Here is a 19405-nt window from a genome sequence, read left to right on the forward strand (position 1 = left end):
GTCGCACAGGGTCAGACACGACTGAAGTGACTTAGCAGCAGCAGCAGCAGCAGCAGCAGCAGCAGCAGCAGCAGCATGGCTCTTAGTCTTTGCCTTATTTATTGAGGTGCCCCTATTTGGGGTTGCATATATATTTACAATTGCTATATCTTCTTCTTAGGTTGATCCTTTGATCATTATATAGTGTCCTTCCTTGTATTTTGTAACTGTTTTTATTTTCTGATATAAGTATCATTACTGCAGCTTTTCTTAAAAAAAAAAACAGGAAAAAAGAAAAGTCTGTTGCATAGGCTATCTATTTCTATCTCCTCACTTTCAGTCTGTATTTGTCTCTAGGTCTGAAGTGGGTCTCTTGTAGACAGCATATATGTGGGTCCTGTTTTTGTATCCATTCAGCCAGTCTATGTCTTTTGGTTGGAGAATTTAATCCATTTATATTTAAGGTATTTATTGCTATGTGTGTTTCTATTAACAGTTTTTTGCTTTCAATTTGTTTTTGTTGAAATTTTTTCTTCCCTTCCTCTTCTATTTTCTGACGTTGTGATTTGATGCCTATCTTTAGTGTTATGTTGGGATTGCTTTTTATTTTTCTTTTTTTGTTTGTTTGTTTGTGTATCTTTTGTAGTTTTTTTATTTCCAGTTCTCATGAAATTCTAATTTAGAAATCCTTAGCATTTGTTTTGTAAAGCGAGTTTGATGGTTCTGAATTCTTTTAGCTTTTGCTTCTCTGTAAAGTTTTTGGTTTCTCGATCAAATCTGTATGAAAGCCTGGCTAAGTAGAGCATTCTTGGTTGTATGTTTTTCCCTGTCATCACTTGAAATATATCATGTTACTCCCTTCTGACCTGCAGAGTTTCTGCTGAAAAATGAGCTAATAACCTTATGGCTATTTCGTAGTATGCTGTTTGTTGCTTTTAATATCTTTTCTTTGTCTTTAATTTTTTTTCAGTTTGATTAATATATGCTGAAATATTCTTCTTTGGCTTCATCCTCTATGGTACTCTATGCTTCCTGGACTTGAGTGAGTGTTTCATTTCTCACGTTAGTGAAGTTTTCAGCTATCAGTTCAGTTCAGTCGCTCAGTCATGTCCGACTCTTTGCGACTCCATGAACTGCAGCACTCCAGGCCTCCCTGTCCATCACCAACTCCTGGAGTTTACCCAAACCCATGTCCATCGAGTCAATGATGCCATCCAACTATCTCATCCTCCATCGTCCCCTTCTCCTCCTGCCATCAATCTTTCCCAGCATCAGTGTCTTTTCCAATGAGTCAGCTCTTCACATCAGGTGGCCAAAGAATTGGAATTTCAACTTCAACATCAGCACTTCCAATGAACACCCAGGACTGATCTCCTTTAGAATGGACTGGTTGGATCTCCTTGCAGTCCAAGAGACTCTCAAGAGTCTTTTCCAACACCACAGTTTAAAAGCATCAATTCTTCAGTGATCAGCTTTCTTTATAGTCCAACTCTCACATCCATATATGACCACTGGTAAAACCATAGCCTTGACTAGATGGACCTTTGTTGACAAAGTAATGTCTCTGCTTTTGAATAGGCTGTCTAGGTTGCTAATAACTTTCCTTCCAAGGAGTAAGCGTCTTTTAATTTCACCAGCTTGGGGCTGGTGCACTGAGACGACCCAGAGGGATGGTATGGGGTGGGAGGAGGGAGGGGGGTTCAGGATGGGGAATATACCTGTGTATACCTGTGGTGGATTCATGTTGATGTATGGCAAAACCAATACAATATTGTAAAGTAATTAACCTCCAATTAAAATAAATAAATTTATATTTTAAAAAATAAAAAAATAAAATCCTATTAGAAACCAAGTAAAGCATTTTTTTAAATCCACATTTATTCTTTAAAAATAATTATTTTGTAATTTTCAAATGACATTTATATCTTTAATATTTAGGTAAATCACAGTGCAATTATTTAGTCAACTAGCACTTACATAACAGCAGCTTTAAAAATAAACCAAAACTGAAATATACAGAACTGCTTACAAAACTGCTTTATATCCCGTGGTCTGATCTAACAGCAGGTGGCCTAGGAGACCTGAGGCTCAGAATGCCTATCTCTAGAGATAACTCCAGTCTCTCCTATACCCTCTTCAACCCTTCCAGTGTTGGCTGAGATTTATAGGCCCAGCAGGAGAGCCATGAGAACTGCTCATGTCTAGGGTCATTGTCTCAGAAAGCAGTGTGGGCCCTTCCCAGAGCTCTCACTCAGGTTGCTCACTAACCACTGACTATGTTCCTTTTTGTGTGTGTTAACCTATTGAAGAGCCACAGAACCTAGATGTCCATCAGCAGATGAATGGATAAGAAAGCTGTGGTACATATACGCAATGGAGTATTAATCAGCCATTAAAAAGAATGCATTTGAATCAGTTCTAATGAGGTGGATGAAACTGGAGCCTATCATACAGAGTGGAGTAAGCCAGAAAGAAAAACACCAATACAGTATACTAACACATATATATGGAATTTAGAAAGATAGTAATGATAACCCTGTATGCGAGACGGCCAAAGAGACACAGATGTATTGAACAGTCTTTTGGACTCTGTGGCAGAGGGAAAGGGTGGGATGATTTGGGAGAATGGCATTGAAACATGTAAATTATTATATGTGAAACTCATCACCAGTCCAGGTTTGATGCATAATACAGGATGCTCGGGGCTGGTGTACTGGGATGACCCAGAGGGATGGGATGGGGAGAGAGGTGGGAGGGGGGTTCAGGATGGGGAACACATGTATACCCATGGCGGATTCATGTCAATGTATGGCAAAACCAATATAATATTGTAAAGTAATTAGCCTCCAAGTAAAATAAATAAATTTATATTTTTAAAAAGACACTAAAATGTTAAAAAAAAATTTAAACATACAGTGAATTGGAGAATTAAAGAGAGTTTAAGAAGCTTACATGAAGAAAGAAAAAGAGAAGTTCAGTTATTTAGATTTCACAAGTAAATGAGAATATACAGTGTTTATCTTTCTCTGACATATTTCACGGAGAATAAAGCCCTCAAAACCCATCCTATTTGTGGAATATGGTAGGATATCCTTTTCATGGCATAATTGTGTGTGTGTATATATATATATATATATATATATATATATATGCATATATACATATATGTATTTGTACACACACACTTATGAAGAGAAAGTTCAGGGGAGTTGCTTATTCTATCCATAGTATTAAAAAATTTTTTTTTTCTTATTGTTTGGGAAAATTAAGAAAGACATGGAAAACAAATGGGGTTTTTGTTCATAAGCCTTTTTCATGGACATATATATTGACCAGAAAAGTTATTTCTTCTGTATGTTTATATTTCTGTTATCAGCAGCTGACTAGCATTGATTTTCCCCAAGTTGGCTGACCCAGACTTGCCTGTGAGTGTCCAGGAATCTCCGGCGGAGGCGTGGGTCAGCTGTGGCCTATTGCAGGGTCGGGGGCACTGAGCTTCCATAAGGCTGTTATCCTTATCAGAGGGCAGATAGAATGAAAACCACAACCACAGAAAACTAATTAAACTGATCACAAGGATCACAGCTTTGTCTAACTCAGTGAAACTATGAACCATGCCATGTAGGGCCACCCAAGACAGATGGATCATAGTGGAGACTTCTGACAAAATGTGGTCCAATGGACAAGGGAATGGCAAACCACTTCAGTATTCTTGCCTTGAGAACCCCAAGAACAGGATGAAAAAGCAACAAGATAGGACACTGAAAGCTGAAATCCTGAGGTCGGTAGGTGCTCAATATGCTACTGAAGAAGAGTGGAGAAATAACTCCAGAAAGAAAGAAGAGATGGAGCCAAAGCAAAAACAACACACAGTTGTGGATGTGACTGGTGATGGAAGTAAAGTCTGATGCTGTAAAAATTTCCAGGGACCATGCATTTATAACCATTTACTGCCTTGCCTTTCTCTGTGATCAGTTATGGGCCACAGGAACATGGTTCCCTACCATTTATTAGACAATATCTGTCTAACTTGGGAGTTTGTTAAGAAAAAAATATTATTTTAATATATATTAGTATCTTCCAATCCAGCAATTTTGCTCCATTCAGATGAGTTGAAACATTATTTCCAGGCAAACACATGCACATGGAAGCTTATAGCAGCTTTATTCATCTTTGCCAGAACTTGAAAGGAACCAAGATGTCCTTTAGTAGGTGAAAAAACCAATGAACTGTGATGTATACTGACACTGAAATGGTGTCAAACCATGAAAAATCATGGAGGAAATCACAGTGTCTAATACTAAGTGAAAGAATCAATCTGAGAAGCCTACATAAAGTGAGCCAACTACAAGACATTTTTGCAAAAGGCAAAATCACAGAAGAGTGAAATAATCAGATTTTTTCCCAGAGATTGAGATGGAGGAGGGATAAATAGGCAAAGCAAATACTTTGTGTGATTCTGCAGTGTTATTATATACTTGCTAGAAGTCATAGAACACGCAACATTAAGGGCAAACCTCCATGTAAACTCTACTTGGGGTGACGATGTTATGTCAGTGTAGCTTCATCACTTATAACAAATATTCTAATCAAATCAAGTGGGGAATGTTGATAGCTGGAGATCAGTGCATGTGGAGGGAGAAGGATTTAAGTGAAAGTGCTCTGTACCGTGTCCTCTATTTACTCTGAACACAAAACTGCTCTTCAGTACAAAATCTACTTTAAACTTTACAATTGTAATCCAGTTCTGAAATGTTCTTTTTTTTAAATTTAAATTTATTTACTTTATTCTAAATATTTTAAGAAGACATTATTAGTTTGAATGATCTTCAAAATTAGTTTTAAAGGTATTTTTCCTTTGAGATTCCAAATCAAGCACTTTTTTAAAATATCCACATGCATTCTTTCAAAGTACTAATTTTTCTTCATAATTTTAAAAGACAATGTTTATTTTCTGTATTTATATCAATCACAGCAAAAATATTTATATTAAATGAGCATTTACATTGCAGCAGATGTTTCTAGGATGCTGAACCCGACAGACCTGCTTGCAACATTAGTTCATGTCACCTGGTCTGATCACCCAGCAGGTGGCCTAGGAGTCCTGAAGCTCAGAATGTGTATCACTAGAGAGGAATGGACTCTTTCCTATGACCTCCTCCTGACCCTCCCTGTGCTGGCTACTAGGGCAGCTTGGGGGAATTTTGATTCATTCAAGGCCTCATGTAAATGCTAAGCCCTCCTTCATTCCTTTCTGTCACAGAAATATTGAGTAAGCTTGAGGAATGAATAATCCTGGGGGTGTGTGCTAGAAAGGGAAAAGAAGGAAATGACTCATTTGTTGAGCTCCTACTGTATGTGAGCTCCACTACCAAGGCCTCAACATGTTTCATCTCATTGATTTACAGGAACTCCATACACTGTGGGTGCATCATTACTTCCATTTTATGGAAATTAGAGCCTCTTGCCTAAGATCCCTCAGTCCAATATCCACACCATCCCCAGAGCCAACAATACAAGCCCTTGAATCCTCAGCAGAGGCCTTCATTTGGGTGCCCTTTTTTTATGGTCTTTGTGTTGGTTACATTTATGTGACTTTAAGGGTGGGTGTTTCTGAGATGGTGTTTCAGGAAGAGAGTAGCATTTAAACCTATCAAGTGAGTGACGAAATGTGCCCTCACCAATGTGGCTGGGCTTAATTCAATTCCTGAGGGCCTAAATGGAACAAGATACTATCTTCTCTCCCTCTTCTTGTCGATGAACATGGCAGCTTCTGGATCTTGAGACTTGAAACTCCAGGACTTACACAAGTGTTTCCCTGGTTCTCAGGCCTTTAGCTTCACACCTGGAGTTACATCACCAGCTCCCCTAGTTGTCAGCCCTAAGCACTGGCCTGAGATATAAAACTGGATTTGCTGGTTTCCTCACTTAGAGTAGACCATGGGGCTTCTCCATCCCTGTAGCCCCTTTGAACCCATTCCCACAATAATCCATACTTCTAATACATACTACATACACAGATCACTCTTGACCAACATGCCTTTGAACTGCTCAGATCCTCTTCCTCGTGGACATTTTTCTACAGTAAATGTAATACTACCCCACCTGCAGGTGATTAAATCTGAGGATGTGGAACTGAGGACAAAGAGAATTGACTATGAGTTATAAGGTGTATATAAGAATTATTTTGGAGAGCAGGCTGATATGTTGATAAAACATGTTACTAGTCTTCCCAGATAGGAAGACATAGTAGGTGTTACAGGAATGTCAATCTCTCGATGACATGACCTACTCCCACAAAAGAATGCAATCTCTTAATGTGATTTAGAAATAGTAAAACCATGTTATATGCCTGTATGATTTTAGTATTGATGACTCAGTGGTAAAGAATCCTCCTCCTAGTGCAGGAGATGTGGGTTCAATCCCTGGGTCAGGAAGATCCCCTGGAGAAGGACATGGCAACGCACTCCATATTCTTGCCTCGGGAATCCCAGTGGAGCCTGGTGGACTACAGTCCATGGGGTCACAAACAGTCGGATGCGACTTAGCGACTGAACAACAGCAAAGAAAACTGTGTATCTTTGCTGGTCACAACTACTTTAATTCAAGGAGGACAACTATACATGCATGACAAGCATGGATTGGTGAGGACAGGGCCTCTGGTTCATCTGCAATGTGGATGACGTCCTCCAGAATGGAGGATCTTGACTTGTGTAGTGAAGCCCTTTCCCAGCACAGAAAGGCCAGGAACTGAGACCTATGGACCCACCAGGAGAACCATGAGGACAGCTCATATTGAGGGTCATGGCCTGAGTCAGCACTGAGTACCCTGTCTAGAGTTTTTCACTCCAGTGATTCAGTGGCCACTGAGTGTGTTGCCCTTGTTGTGTGAAGTAACCAAGTGAACAGCCACAGAAATAAGTAAGAAGGTAACATGTTCTCGACAGAATAGAGAACTAGTGAGGATAGTGGGGTTTCTGATCATACAAATTCTCTGTGTTTTCTTTCATGAGAAACTGGAGATTCCTGAGGTGAAAACAGACAAAACACAATAATATATCAGGAAGGGCACCAGGTACAAGTACAAAGGTTTCTTTATTTGTGACCATTTATTTACAATCTCCACTCAAATATAATGCCACATATGCATACAAGATTTCCATCCAGAAAATTAGATTCATCTTTGTGATGCTATAAAGCCAAGTCTCTGAAAGTCCCAACATCTCTCAGAGTCTCCATTTCCCCTTGCAATCCTGCATCTCCACTGAATCATCTTTCCTTTTCCCATTCATACTGAGCTGATGTCTGAAACCATGGATCAGTTTTCCTTTTATGATGCATCTATTCCCCATATTTTAGTTTCTAAGTGCCCAGAAGAAATCTCTGATAGGTGCATCCAACTAGGCAGACATGTAACAGTGGCACAGAAAGGGCTGCTCAGGATAGAATGTCTTATTGCTCCAGCAAGGACATGGGCTGGAGCTAAGCCAGATGGCCCTTGGACGTCCTAAATCCCGCATAATCTCAATGAGTTTATCCCGAAGCTGGGCCAGTCGGCCCAGGTGGAGGGCTCCATGAGGGCTGTAACTCTCCTGAGGGGCAGGGTAAAACTCATCACTTAAGTTGATCAGCCCAGTGGTGTGCCTCAGCAGCTTCTCCATGATGGCCATAGGGAGGACATTCCCACACAGACTGAGGGTCCTGAGCTGGGAACAGCAGCTCAGGACAGGCAGGATGGACTCAAGATGGGACTCTGTGATCCCACACTGCTCTAAGTTCAGTTCCTGGAGGGTGGCTGCAACTTGCTCCAGAAGAATGCAGAGGATCTTAGGACTAAAGTCAGTCATGGTGACCCCACTCAGATCCAGGCCTTTGAGCTGCTGGATGTTCGGGCACTGGGACAGGTGGGTCAGGTCTAATTCTGTAAGCCGGCAGTTAGTTATTGCCAGGTGGTCCAAGGGGGTCATCAGGCATCTGGGGAGAAAAAAAAGTGATGAAGTCTGAGAAACCCAGGGGGCAGCTGTTTTGGGAAGGTGATTGGCCCAAAGACAAGGTCCTACTAACTGTCTCCTGAAGGTCAGTACTCAGAATGATCAGTCTCCTTTTTAACCTGACATTTCTTCTCTGCATCACCTGAAAACCACCTGTGGTTTGTATGTTCTCTGGTCATGCTTCACTACTATCATCTCAGAATCATGCATTTCTTAAATATTTACTAACTTATCTGGAAAAGGCAACATTTAGGGACTGGTAATTTGAGACACGTTCAGAAACTTGGAGAGCACAAAGTTTTTCTTTCTGTCTCTGTCTTTCTATCCCTCACATTCTTTTCCTTTTTTTTTTTCTGGCCATATCACATGTGCGGCTTGTGCAATCTTACTTTTCCCACCAGGGATCAAACCTGGACATTCAGCCCTGAAAGAGCAGAATTCTAACCATTGGACTGGCAGGTAATTCCCCACACCATTGCTTTAAAATTGCTTTGATTATAGGTGGCTTCCCTTCTTTGATCTCCTTTCACTTACCTATTTTCCTAAGTCATGTTACATAGATTCCCCTTCTTAAGAAAGAATCTGCCCTCACTGGGTCCAAGCCACACCATACACAGCTTTCTAGTATGATGTCTGTGTGTATTTTTCTACCTTGATTTCAGTGGTGAAGTGATACCACAGCTCAGGATAGAGCAGCTAGGGACCTTGTGTGCTTCACATGCCAGTGATGTGTTCACTGTTACCTACGCAATGTTCCACACTCTCCTGAGCAGCTGGTCCAGGCAGCCTTCAAGGAAGGAGGGAGAGTCTAGATAGAGATCCTGGAGATGGTGCAGCTTGAGAAACTGAGAGGTAAATTGGACAACTTGCTCCTGCTGCTCCTGCTTCTCAAGGGCAGACACGTGAATGCGGGAGAGAAGGAGTCTCTGCACGTTGCTCATCTGACCCAGGAGAGGAGCAAACTTGGCCAGGGTGGACAGATGCCAAATCCAATTCACTTGCACCTCCTGGATGCAGTCCAGCTGCACCATATTCAGGACCTTTATGACATTTTCCACAGGCATTGCAAAGATGGTCAGCTTCTTACAGCAGAGGTGAATGGAAGCTTTTCTCTGCTCTATCCACCTGAGGAGGTAGGTAAGGAAGTTATCCAGGGTCATTTTCTTCAGGCAAAGCTCTATGTATATCTTCAGGGGAGCCAAGGGCTGATGGGTCTTTGAGCTCTGCTCAGCCACTGGTGCCATTCCGAAGCTTGAGAACCCATGGGTGCTGGCTCCAGACCACATGTTCCAGAAGCTCTGGCCAGTATTCCGCAGATCTAGCACCCGTAGTTTGCACCTCCTTTAAGGACAGGAGATTAACAGGGATATATTGAAATCCACACAGAACACAACCACAGTCTCAGAATTTGACAAATGACTGCCCACCTGTGCTTTTATTTCACATATCTCATCACCTGCTGCCTTGCCCTCTTCTGCCTCTTTCCTCCAACTTCCTTTCTCCTTTCTAGTTCTCCACTTCTAGTGGGATTAAGCATCATAGGAAGGAGATAGGGCATGTTCCTTCAATCCCTCTTGCATTGTAGGCTCATTTACACATCAGTAAAGTATTTTCCATAGTGAGCCAAGGCCTCTGAGCTTCTTCACTGCCATCCTCAGAACCCTCTGGCCCAGCCATTGGCCATCCACTTAGCCCACCCCAGATGTCTCTTCCAGGATTCCCAGAACCCTATTAAGCTACCTGGATCCGACTTACCTGGAACGAACCTTCTGGGCAAGCAGGACATCAAGTGCTTCCAGGACTGCTTGTAGGGGCCCCACATGAGGCAGGTCAATGAGGCCCCCCAGAGGCAGGCAGACAAAGGGCCAGGCTTGCACCATGGCCTTTAGGGTCTTGATGTGTCTCCCATGGAAGGCGTCCATGAAGAGGGGTGGGAAGAGCTCTGTGGGCAAAAACTCCAGAGCAGAACTGACCAAGGCATCTTCCCTGATCAGGTGCATTCCAGCCAGGTCCAAGAGCCTGGGTGGGGTCGGGACACTCATCCTGGCTCTGCTTCAAAAAGAATCCTGTGGAAACTGCCAACAAACAAAGCATCCATGTCAAGCCAAAGAGGAACACAGCTACGACAATCTCTCAACCCTTCAGAGATACCTACTCAGGACTGATACCTACCCAGCTCTGGCAGGGGTGGGAGTGCCTCAATTAGACCATATGACATTCAGGCCTCAACGGGCACCAAGTTGTAACTCTTTCCCTATTCGATTCAGAACAAGCTTCTCACAAGACCAATAAGGAGGAAAGGCAACCACTAGCCATTTCAATTCAATCCAGTGCTTTGCTTAATTCATGTCCCAGCTAGAAGTGTGAAGCCAGGAGCCTGAAAGCTCACTCCAGTCTTTATGAGTGGAATATGTCAGACCACCACTGGGAGCCCTCAGTCTATGAGAAGAGGAAGGTCATGGGGACCCACACAGCCTCCATCCTCAGTTACCCTTAACACAAACGCCATTTGTGTAAAAAATGTGTGTTTGAAATTTCATGAAACAAAACTCCAAACAGAGTTTAAATATCTGCTGGGTAAAGACATTAAAAAATGATACCAGCTAAAGCACTAATCAAAATGTTTTGAGATTCAGGCAAAACTACACTGAAAGGCAAAACTAAAACCTGAAATGGATTCATCATAAAGAAATGATTTTTTGAAAACACTCCCTGCCATCCAGAACTACAAGTCACTCTTCAAGATTAGCTAACCATGGGGAAGGAATGGTTATTCTTATATGACAGAGGTAACTTACTGGTCTGATGTCGCTGGTGGGGTGCTCAGACTTCAGACGCTGTGAAGAACTCAGCTGGTGTCTCCAGAGAAGGAAGATTCTGTATCTCTTCTCCAGTGCTTCAGACATTTATACACCTTTCTTGTCCCATAATCCCTCTGTCCCACTGCTTATCCAATCAGAAAGGGACATCTGATTTAACTATAGAAGACCTATTGGATTGATCCTGATTGGATTATCATATTTGTCTAGAGTAGTTGATTGAAACATATACACAGTCAGGAAACAAAAAGAATGATGGTGTGGCTGGGTGATCCAGGACCTATTCACAGATTCACTTCCCTAAAACTGACTGAATTCTACCAATATGGACAGTTATATTTGTAAGGGTCAGACAGGAAAGGGACTATTGGTCCCTGCCACTGGACAAGAAAAAAAGTTGACAGAATCACTGTTGGGGGAACGTCAGTCAAATCAACATTAGCAATATGTCCATGATTAAAACAGTTTCATGAAAACAGTGGTGTGTTATGAAAGAAAACAAAATACTCTCATCCCTATATCAGCTTTTCACTGAGGAGTTAGGTAGGAAACACAGGAGGGTGTGTGCCTATTCAGGCAGCCAGGGAAGAGCTTTGGGGATATGGTGGTTTTTCCAGCCTTAAGTCAAGCCTTCTCTGAAGGTGGACAGGCTGGAATTTCAGTGAGAATACAAGGGATTCTGGACAGTTTGGAGCTGGGCATTCCTAAAGGGACAATGTGAATGATAGCAGGAATGTAAAATAGACTTTTTTTTTACTTCTTCTTTTTTTGTTTTTGTTTTTTTTTCCTTTTTTAGAAACAGGGAAATTTAAAGACATTGTTCTGGGTGATATTAAGATAGTAAAATAGGGCTTCCCTGTGGCTCAGTGGTGAAGAATCTGACTGCCGATGCAGAAGACACAGGTTTGATCCCTGTTTGGGGAAGATATCATATGACACAGGGCAACTAAGTCCGTGCGCCACAACTGTTAAGCCTGTGCTCCACAAAAGAGAAGCTACCGCAATGAGAAGAACATGCACAGCAACTAGAAAGTAACCCCCTCTCGATACAAGTAGAGAAAAGCCCCCCACAGCAGTGATGGCCCAGGGAAATAAAAATAAATAAATAAAATAAACTGAAGAAATACAGTAAAAGAGAGTGGCTCAGAGGAGACACTGTCATCATAGATGGCATTTTTTCCCAAAAAGCTGAGATCAGAACAACCAACTGCAAGAAAAGATGAAATCTAAGATATGAGAAGAGGAAGGGCTGTGAATACTGGAATCAGATATTTCCCAGACTCAGAGGCAGTGAAGGTGGGCACTCTGGGTTCTTCGGGAACTTGGAGCCAGAGAAGAAATAAACCTCAGCTCCAAATAACCCTGTCATCCAGGGGCAAGTGCTACCAGCTGAGATTTGTTTACTTATTTGTTTATTTATTTTTCTCACTGAGGACAATCTTCAGATGGCAAATTCCCCAGCCATTTTTCAGGAGTGAATGTGTTTGTGTGCTAAGTCACTACAGTCATGTCCGACTCTTTGCAACCCCACGGACTGTAGCCCACCAGGCTCCTCTATCCATGTATTCTCCAGGCAAGAATACTGGAGTAGAAGCCAAATGAACCATAATTTCATTAGCACTTCTCCTAGTGCATGTAGATCATTACTGTTTTACTCATAACTAGCCATGTTCAGCACAGATTCTGATCAAAGTGACACCATTAGGCACAGAAGTAAAATACTGCTTTTCTTGTCATAAATGCCAACATCTTTTCTGCACTAAATATGGAAACACTTATTGGTGTTTAATGTGCTACCACAGTCATGTATGATTCCCACTTTGGGCTGCATCATGTAAGGATTTCTTTGAAGTCTATGGCCACACGTAAAGGGAAACCCTTTGTCCACCTTTAAGAATTTTCCGTGCCTCTCACTCACCTAATTATTTGATGCCAAAATTATTCTTATACACCTGTGGCCACCAAGGTGAAGGCACTCTCCAGGTAGTTCTCAGTTTTGGTCACTTTCAGGAAGATGGCTTCCACCATATTTCTCTCATGTATATAAATGGCCTTTACATAAAATAAGATTAAACTGGATTCTACTCAAGTGACATTTAAATCCCAGGGCATCAATCCCTTTTATTAATAACTTGCAATTAGATTGAGATTAGTAACAACAATAAGCATGAACATCTCTGTTATTGAACAGAAACCGGGTGAACAATCATGCAGGCACTTTTTATTCATTCCTTCAGATAACCTTAAGAGGAAATCTGAACTTCACTCATATTGTCCCTATGTGTAAGCTGTTGATTCAAGGTCACTGCCAAGTAGAAGAAACTGCCCATTTCTGTGAAGAGAATAAGTAGTTGACAGGATCAGAAGAATATTGTCCCCCCCTCCCCCCACCAAGTTGCCAGGAAACCTAAATGTTGGAAATGACAATCAGAGAGATTTCATGTGATGTTCGTGGAAATTTGGAAATTGAGAAATCTAAGCTGGGAATGTTTCTATGAGAGCACAGCTTCTGTGAGATCCAAAAGGAGCATTGTTCTAAAGGCTCACCTTTTATCCCCTTGCAGTCAGTATCTCCAGTCAAATAATAAATCAGTAAATCAAGTAATAAATCAAAAGAAATTTAAATCTGCTTAATAATGCTAGTGAATATGTGATGAAAAGGGTAGCCTCTTACACTGCTGGCGGGATGTAAATTGGTACAGCCATTATGGAAAACAATATGTAGGTCTTCCAAAACTAAAAATAAAGTTGCTATATGGTCTAGCATCCAACTTTTATGCAAATATCCAGAAAAATCTATTATTCAAAAAGATACACACACCCTTATGTTCATAGTATTATTTCCAATAGCCAAGAATGGAAACAGCTTAAATATTTATCTACAGAAGAATGAAAATAAAGATGAGTTTTACATACATATATAGGTAAAGAATATATAGCTCAGTTGGTAAAGAATCTGCCTGCAAGCAGGAGACCCTGGTTGGATTCCTGGGTCAGGAATATTCACTGGAGAAGTGATAGGCTACATGCTCCCAGTATTCTTGGGCTTCCCTTCTGGCTCAACTGGTAAAGAATCTGCCTGCAATGTGGGAGACCTGGGTTAGATCCTGAGTTGGGAAGATCACCTGGAGAAGGGAAAGGCTACCCACTGCAGTATTCTGGCCTAGAGAATTCCATGGACATAGTCCATGGGATCCCAGAGTCAGACACGACTGAGTGGTTTTCACTTTCACTGGAGCACACCAGGCTTCCTGTCCATCACCAACTCCAGGAGCTTGGTCAAACTCATCTCCATTGAGTCGGTGATGCCATCCAACCATCTCATCCTCTGTCATCCCCTTTTCCTCCTGCCTTCAGTCTTTCCCAGCATCAGGTTCTTTTCCAAGGAAGTCAGTTCTTCAAGTCAGATGGTCAAAGTATTGGAGCTTCAGCTTCAGCAGCAGTCCTTCCAATGAATACTCAGGACTGATTGCCTTTAGGATTGACTTGTTGGATCTCCTTGCAGTCCAAGGGACTCTCAAGAGTCTTCTCCAAAACCACAGTTCAAAAGCATCAGTTCTTTGGTGCTCAGCTTTCTTTGTAGTCCAACTCTCACACCCATACATGGCTACTGGAAAAGCCATAGCTTTGACTAAACAGACCTTTGTTGGCAAAGTAATGTCTCTGCTTTTTAATATGCTGTATAGGTTGGTCACAGCTTTTATTCCATGGAGCAAGCGTCTTTTCACTTCATGGCTGCAGTTACCATCTGCAGTGATTTTGGAGCCCAAGAAAATAAAGTCTCTCACTGTTCACATTGTTTCCCCATCTATTTGCCAAGCAATGGTGGGGCCGGATGCCATGATCTTCGTTTTTTGAATGCTGAATTTTAAGCCAGTTTTTCCCTCTCCTCTTTCACTTTCATCAAGAGATCTTTAGTTTTCTTCACTTTCTACCATAAGGGTGGTTTCATCTCAGTATCAGAGGTTATTGATATTTCTCCTGGCAATCTTGATTCCAGCTTGTGCTTCATCCAGCCCAGTATTTTGCATGACGTACTCTGCATAGAAGTGAAATGAGCAGGGTGACAATATACATCCTTGATGTACTCCTTTCCTGATTTGGAACCAGTCTGTTGTTCCATGTCCAGTTCTAACTATTGCTTCTTAACATGCATACAGATTTCTCAGGAGGCAGGTCAGGTGGTCTGCTATTCCCATCTCTTTCAGAATTTTCCACAGTTTGTTGTGATCCACACAGTCAAAGGCTTTGGCATAGTCAGTAAGTAGAAGTAGTTTTTCTGGGACTCTCTCACTTTTTCTATGATCCAACGGATGTTGGCAATTTGAGCTTTGGTTCCTCTGCCTTTTCTAAATCCAGCTTGAACATCTGGAAGTTCACGGTTCACATACTGTTGAAGCTTGGCTTGGAGAATTTTGAGAATTACTTTGCTAGTGTGTGAAATGAGTGCATTTGTGCAGCAGTTTGAACATCCTTTGGCATTGCCTTTCTTTGGGATTTGAATGAAAACTGAAATTTTCCAGTTCTGTGGCCACTGCTGAGTTTTCCAAATTTGCTGGCATGTTGAGTGCAGCCCTTCACAGCATCATCTTTCAGGATTTGAAATAGGTTAACTGGAATTCCATCACCTCCACTAGCTTTGTTCATCGTGATGCTTCCTAAGGCTCACTTGAGTTTGCATTCAAGGGTATCTGTCTCTAGGTGAGTGATCATACCATTGTGGTTATCTGGGTCCTGAAGATATTTTTTGTATAGTTTTTCTGTGTATCCTTGCCACCTCTTCTTAATATCTTCTGCTTCTGTTAGGTCCATACCATTTCTGTCCTTTATTGTGCCCATATTTACATGAAATGTTCCCTTGGTATCTCTAATTTTATTGAAGAGATCTCTAGTCTTTCCCATTCTGTTGTTTTCCTCTATTTCTTTGCTCTGATCACTGAGGAAGACTTTCTTATCTCTCCTTGCTATTCTTTGGGAACTCTGAATTCAGATGCTTATATCTTTTCTTTTCTCCTTTGTCTTTCACTTCTCTTCTTTTCTCAGCTATTTTTAAGGCCACCTCAGACAACTATTTTGCTTTTTTGCATTTCTTTTTCTTGGGAGTGTCTGGATCCCTGCCTCCTGTACAAGCCTCCATCAATAGTTCTTCAGGGCTCTATCAGATAATCCCTTGAATCTATTTGTCACTTCCACTGTTTAATCATAAGGGATTTGATTTAGATCATACCTGAATGGTCTAGTGGTTTTCCCTACTTTCTTCCATTTAAGTCTGAATTTGCCAATAAGGAGTTCATGATCTGAGCCATAGTCAGCTCCCGGTCTTGTTTTCACTGACTGTATAGAGCTTCTCCATCTTCAGCTGCAAAGAATATAATCAATCTGATTTCGGTATTGACCATCTGGTGATGTCCATGTGTAGAGTCTTCTCTTGTGTTGTTGGAAGAGGGTGTTTGCTATGACCAGTGCATTATCTTGGCAAAACTCAATTGTCTTTGCCTTGCTTCATTCTGTACTCCAAGGCAAAATTTGCCTGTTACTCCAGGTATCTCTTGACTTCCTACTTTTGCATTCTAGTCCTCTGTAATGAAAAGGACATCTTTTTTTTTTTTGATGTTAGCTCTAGTAGGTAGTAGGTCTTCATATAACTTTTCAATCTCAACTTCTTTGACATTAGTGGTTGGGGCATAGACTTTAATTACTGTGACGTTAGATGGTTTACCTTGGAAACTAATAGAGTTTATTCTGTCATTTTTGAGATTGCATTCAAGTACAGGATTTCAAATTCTTTTGTGGACTATGAGGACTACTCCATTTCTTGTAAGGGATTCTTGCCCTCAGTAGTAGCTGTAATGGTCATCTGCATTAAATTTGCCCATTCCAGTACATTTTAGTTCACTAAAATGTCGGTGTTCACTCTTGTCATCTCCTATTTTACCACTTCCAATTTACCTTGATTCATGGACCTAACATTCCATTTTCCTATGCAATATTGTTCTTTACAGAATTGGACTTTACTTCCATTACCGGTCACATCCACAAGTGGGCATTATTTTTGCTTTGGCTGTCTTTCTTTCTGGAGTTATTTCTCCACTCTTCTCCAGTAGCATTTTGGGCACCTACTGACCTAGAGAGTTCATCTTTCAGTGTCATTTCTTTTTGTCTTTTCATGCTGTTAATGGGGTTCTCAATGCAGGAATACTGAAGTGGTTTGCCATTCCCTTTTCCAGTGGACCACATTTTATCAAAACTCTCCACTATGACCCATCTGCCTTGGGTGGCCCTACACAGCATAACTCGTAATTTCATTGAGTTAGAGAAGGCTGAGGTCCTTGTGATCAGTTTGATTAGTTTTCTGTGATTGTGGTTTTCAATCCGTCTGCCCTCTGCTGGATAAGGATAAGAGGCTTATGGAAGCTTTCTGATGGGAGAGACAGACAGGAGTCTGTTAGGTCATATTAGACTTGATATGGTTACAACATTAAGTAAAAAGAAATATCAAGTACCAAATAACACTTGCAACAAAATACTATTGATGTAAAATTATATACATACTCATTCAAGAGATAATGGTAAATTCTTCTCACAAAATATTTCAATTTTATACCTGGCATAGCAGGATTGTGGAGGTGCAAAGGCAATTTCAACCCCAACATCATCAAAACCAGGCACACAAACCAATGTAGGTCTCAGGTCTAGAACAACAAAAACATGCATTTTCCCTTCTGATTTTGTAAGGGTCATAGTGGGTCATATTAGAGTTCTTTGCTGAACACTTTTCTTATATCAGAGGCTATAGGGTTCCCAAATATATCCCACATACAATGTTTTAACAAAGAAAATTTGTTGCCAGAGACAAAGAAAAAATAAGTTTTATACTACAATTTCCTCTCCACTGTCCCTTGGTGGAAAAATATTTAAAGAAAAATGTAGCAACACTGGTCCTAATTTCCTAAAAGGCATCATTTGGCATTAATTAAAAAGCAGCTCACTGATGTGGAGTCCCATGCCCCCAGATCTCCCTGCTCCACTGTCACCCTTCGCTCACCCAACCTGATCCTGGGGAATGTGGGGTTCCTTTCTCATGGAGGAAAATGCCAGACAATTTGACCTGAGGCTGGGGTGTTGTAACAGGAAGAGAAAAATATTGTTCTCCCCATAAATTCAGTGGGCAATGGAGGGGATGACCCTCTGGTGTGAGTTGAGATCTTGGGTTTCACAAACCACATTTACCCAAGATTCTTTTCCAGTATCTATGGGAGTTCAAATGAAGGATTTAAAAAAAAAAAAACCAGCATTAAAGGCAGATTCAGGAGCCACCCAGGACACCTACAGTGTCACAAGAACCTCAAAAAATGATTTATTTTTCCAATAAAGAACCAGAGACCCAGGACATGAAATGAGCTGCCAGAAAGTTAATGGAAACTCCCAGGGAGCTCCAAAGGGTTTGTAAGTCAACAGAGTTTAGCATTCTCTGAGCATCCCTATACCTATGATCAACTAAAGGCCCCAGAAATTTTTCAGGAAAAAATAGAAAGTCATTGGATGAGAAAATCTGATCTGGATTTTCTTTCTCCTCTGCTCCATGGAGTTAGTTCCAATCAAAGAAATCCTGAGTATGAAGCCATAGCCAATGGAGAGAATCGTCAATCTGACCACCAGAGAACAGGCTTGTCCCAGCCAATAGGCTGAACCCCAGGCAGAGACACATAAGGTGACCTTTAAAGTGCTGGCTTCTGTAATCAAAGCATCACACCTTGACAGAGGGAATGACTGACCTGTGAGATTCTGCCTCAGGTTCTGATAGTCACTGTGGCCTTGGTTGTGGTCTTGATTATGTCTGCAGCCTTTAGGTCAAACAGCCCTGCCATCTATGGAGAATTTATTCTGCACCATGCACTTGGCTCAGTGCTTTTTAATGAGTTAGGGATTATATGGTACTCATTCAATACAGTGAGAGATAGACTCAGTGGAGAGCAGTAACTTCTTCCAAGGCACACAGCCTACTGATGGTAGAACTTGAAGTTCTGTTTGTTGGTGCTTCTGAATATTAAACTGTGCTGTCCCAGCACCCTCCAGTGTGTTGATTGACCGCTGTGAGCTTTGTAATAAAATATTGGAGTCATAATTTCATCTCTTATAAAAGGGAGAAGGAACAAGCATGAGGTTCAGGTATTTACCATGTTGCTTTCTCTTCATAAGCTGTTATTCCAAAAACTAGGAAGATAAAATAAAAGTGTAGTAGCTCTACTTACTGCAGTGGTTCCCAATGACCGGTCCCATGACCAGCAGCATCAGCATCACTTAAGAACTTTTCAAAAAGTGATTCTCAGCTTCTCCCCAGATCTACTCATTCAGAAACTCAGAAGGACCAAGATCGATGTTTAATGAAAACCTTACCCATCCCCTACCACGTTTGGAGGACATGCAGACAGTCAAAGTTCTGACAACCACGTATCTCACCTCTACCTCCAACCACTGTCCCTCCACCTTGTCAACTGCCTTGAAAGGAATAGATGGATTTAAAGCTAAGGATTGGAATGTGTACTGAGCCCAGAGAACTCCATTCAGTGGTCCTAACATTGACCAGGAGGCAGTGATCAAAACCATTCCCAAGAA

The 19405-nt window shown here is 41.4% G+C and overlaps 1 protein-coding gene across 1 annotated transcript; it reads right to left on the bottom strand.

The window, feature by feature from the left end:
- Window positions 1-7379: 7379 nt before the first annotated feature.
- On the bottom strand, window positions 7380-10012 carry LOC138090271 (PRAME family member 8-like). Its single transcript, XM_068985774.1, has 3 exons — window positions 9726-10012; window positions 8718-9311; window positions 7380-7953 (listed from the first exon to the last, which is right to left on the bottom strand). The coding sequence occupies exons 1-3, from the start codon at window positions 10010-10012 to the stop codon at window positions 7380-7382; spliced, it is 1455 nt and encodes a 484-aa protein (XP_068841875.1).
- Window positions 10013-19405: the final 9393 nt, after the last annotated feature.

This window comes from Capricornis sumatraensis, chromosome 14 (genome assembly GCF_032405125.1).
Source record: "Capricornis sumatraensis isolate serow.1 chromosome 14, serow.2, whole genome shotgun sequence".
NCBI classification, from domain to species: Eukaryota; Metazoa; Chordata; class Mammalia; order Artiodactyla; family Bovidae; genus Capricornis; species Capricornis sumatraensis.

What these genes read in the sequence shown, in the direction of transcription:
- LOC138090271 (XM_068985774.1), bottom strand. Translation starts at nt 10,012, where the DNA reads ATGAGTGTCCCGACCCCACCCAGGCTCTTGGACCTGGCTGGAATGCAC. An exon ending in GCCCAGAAGGTTCGTTCCAG is followed by an intron (nt 9,312 to 9,725) that starts GTAAGTCGGATC and finishes CTGTCCTTAAAG; the next exon opens with GAGGTGCAAACTACGGGTGC. An exon ending in AGGAGAGTGTGGAACATTGC is followed by an intron (nt 7,954 to 8,717) that starts GTAGGTAACAGT and finishes TTTTCTCCCCAG; the next exon opens with ATGCCTGATGACCCCCTTGG.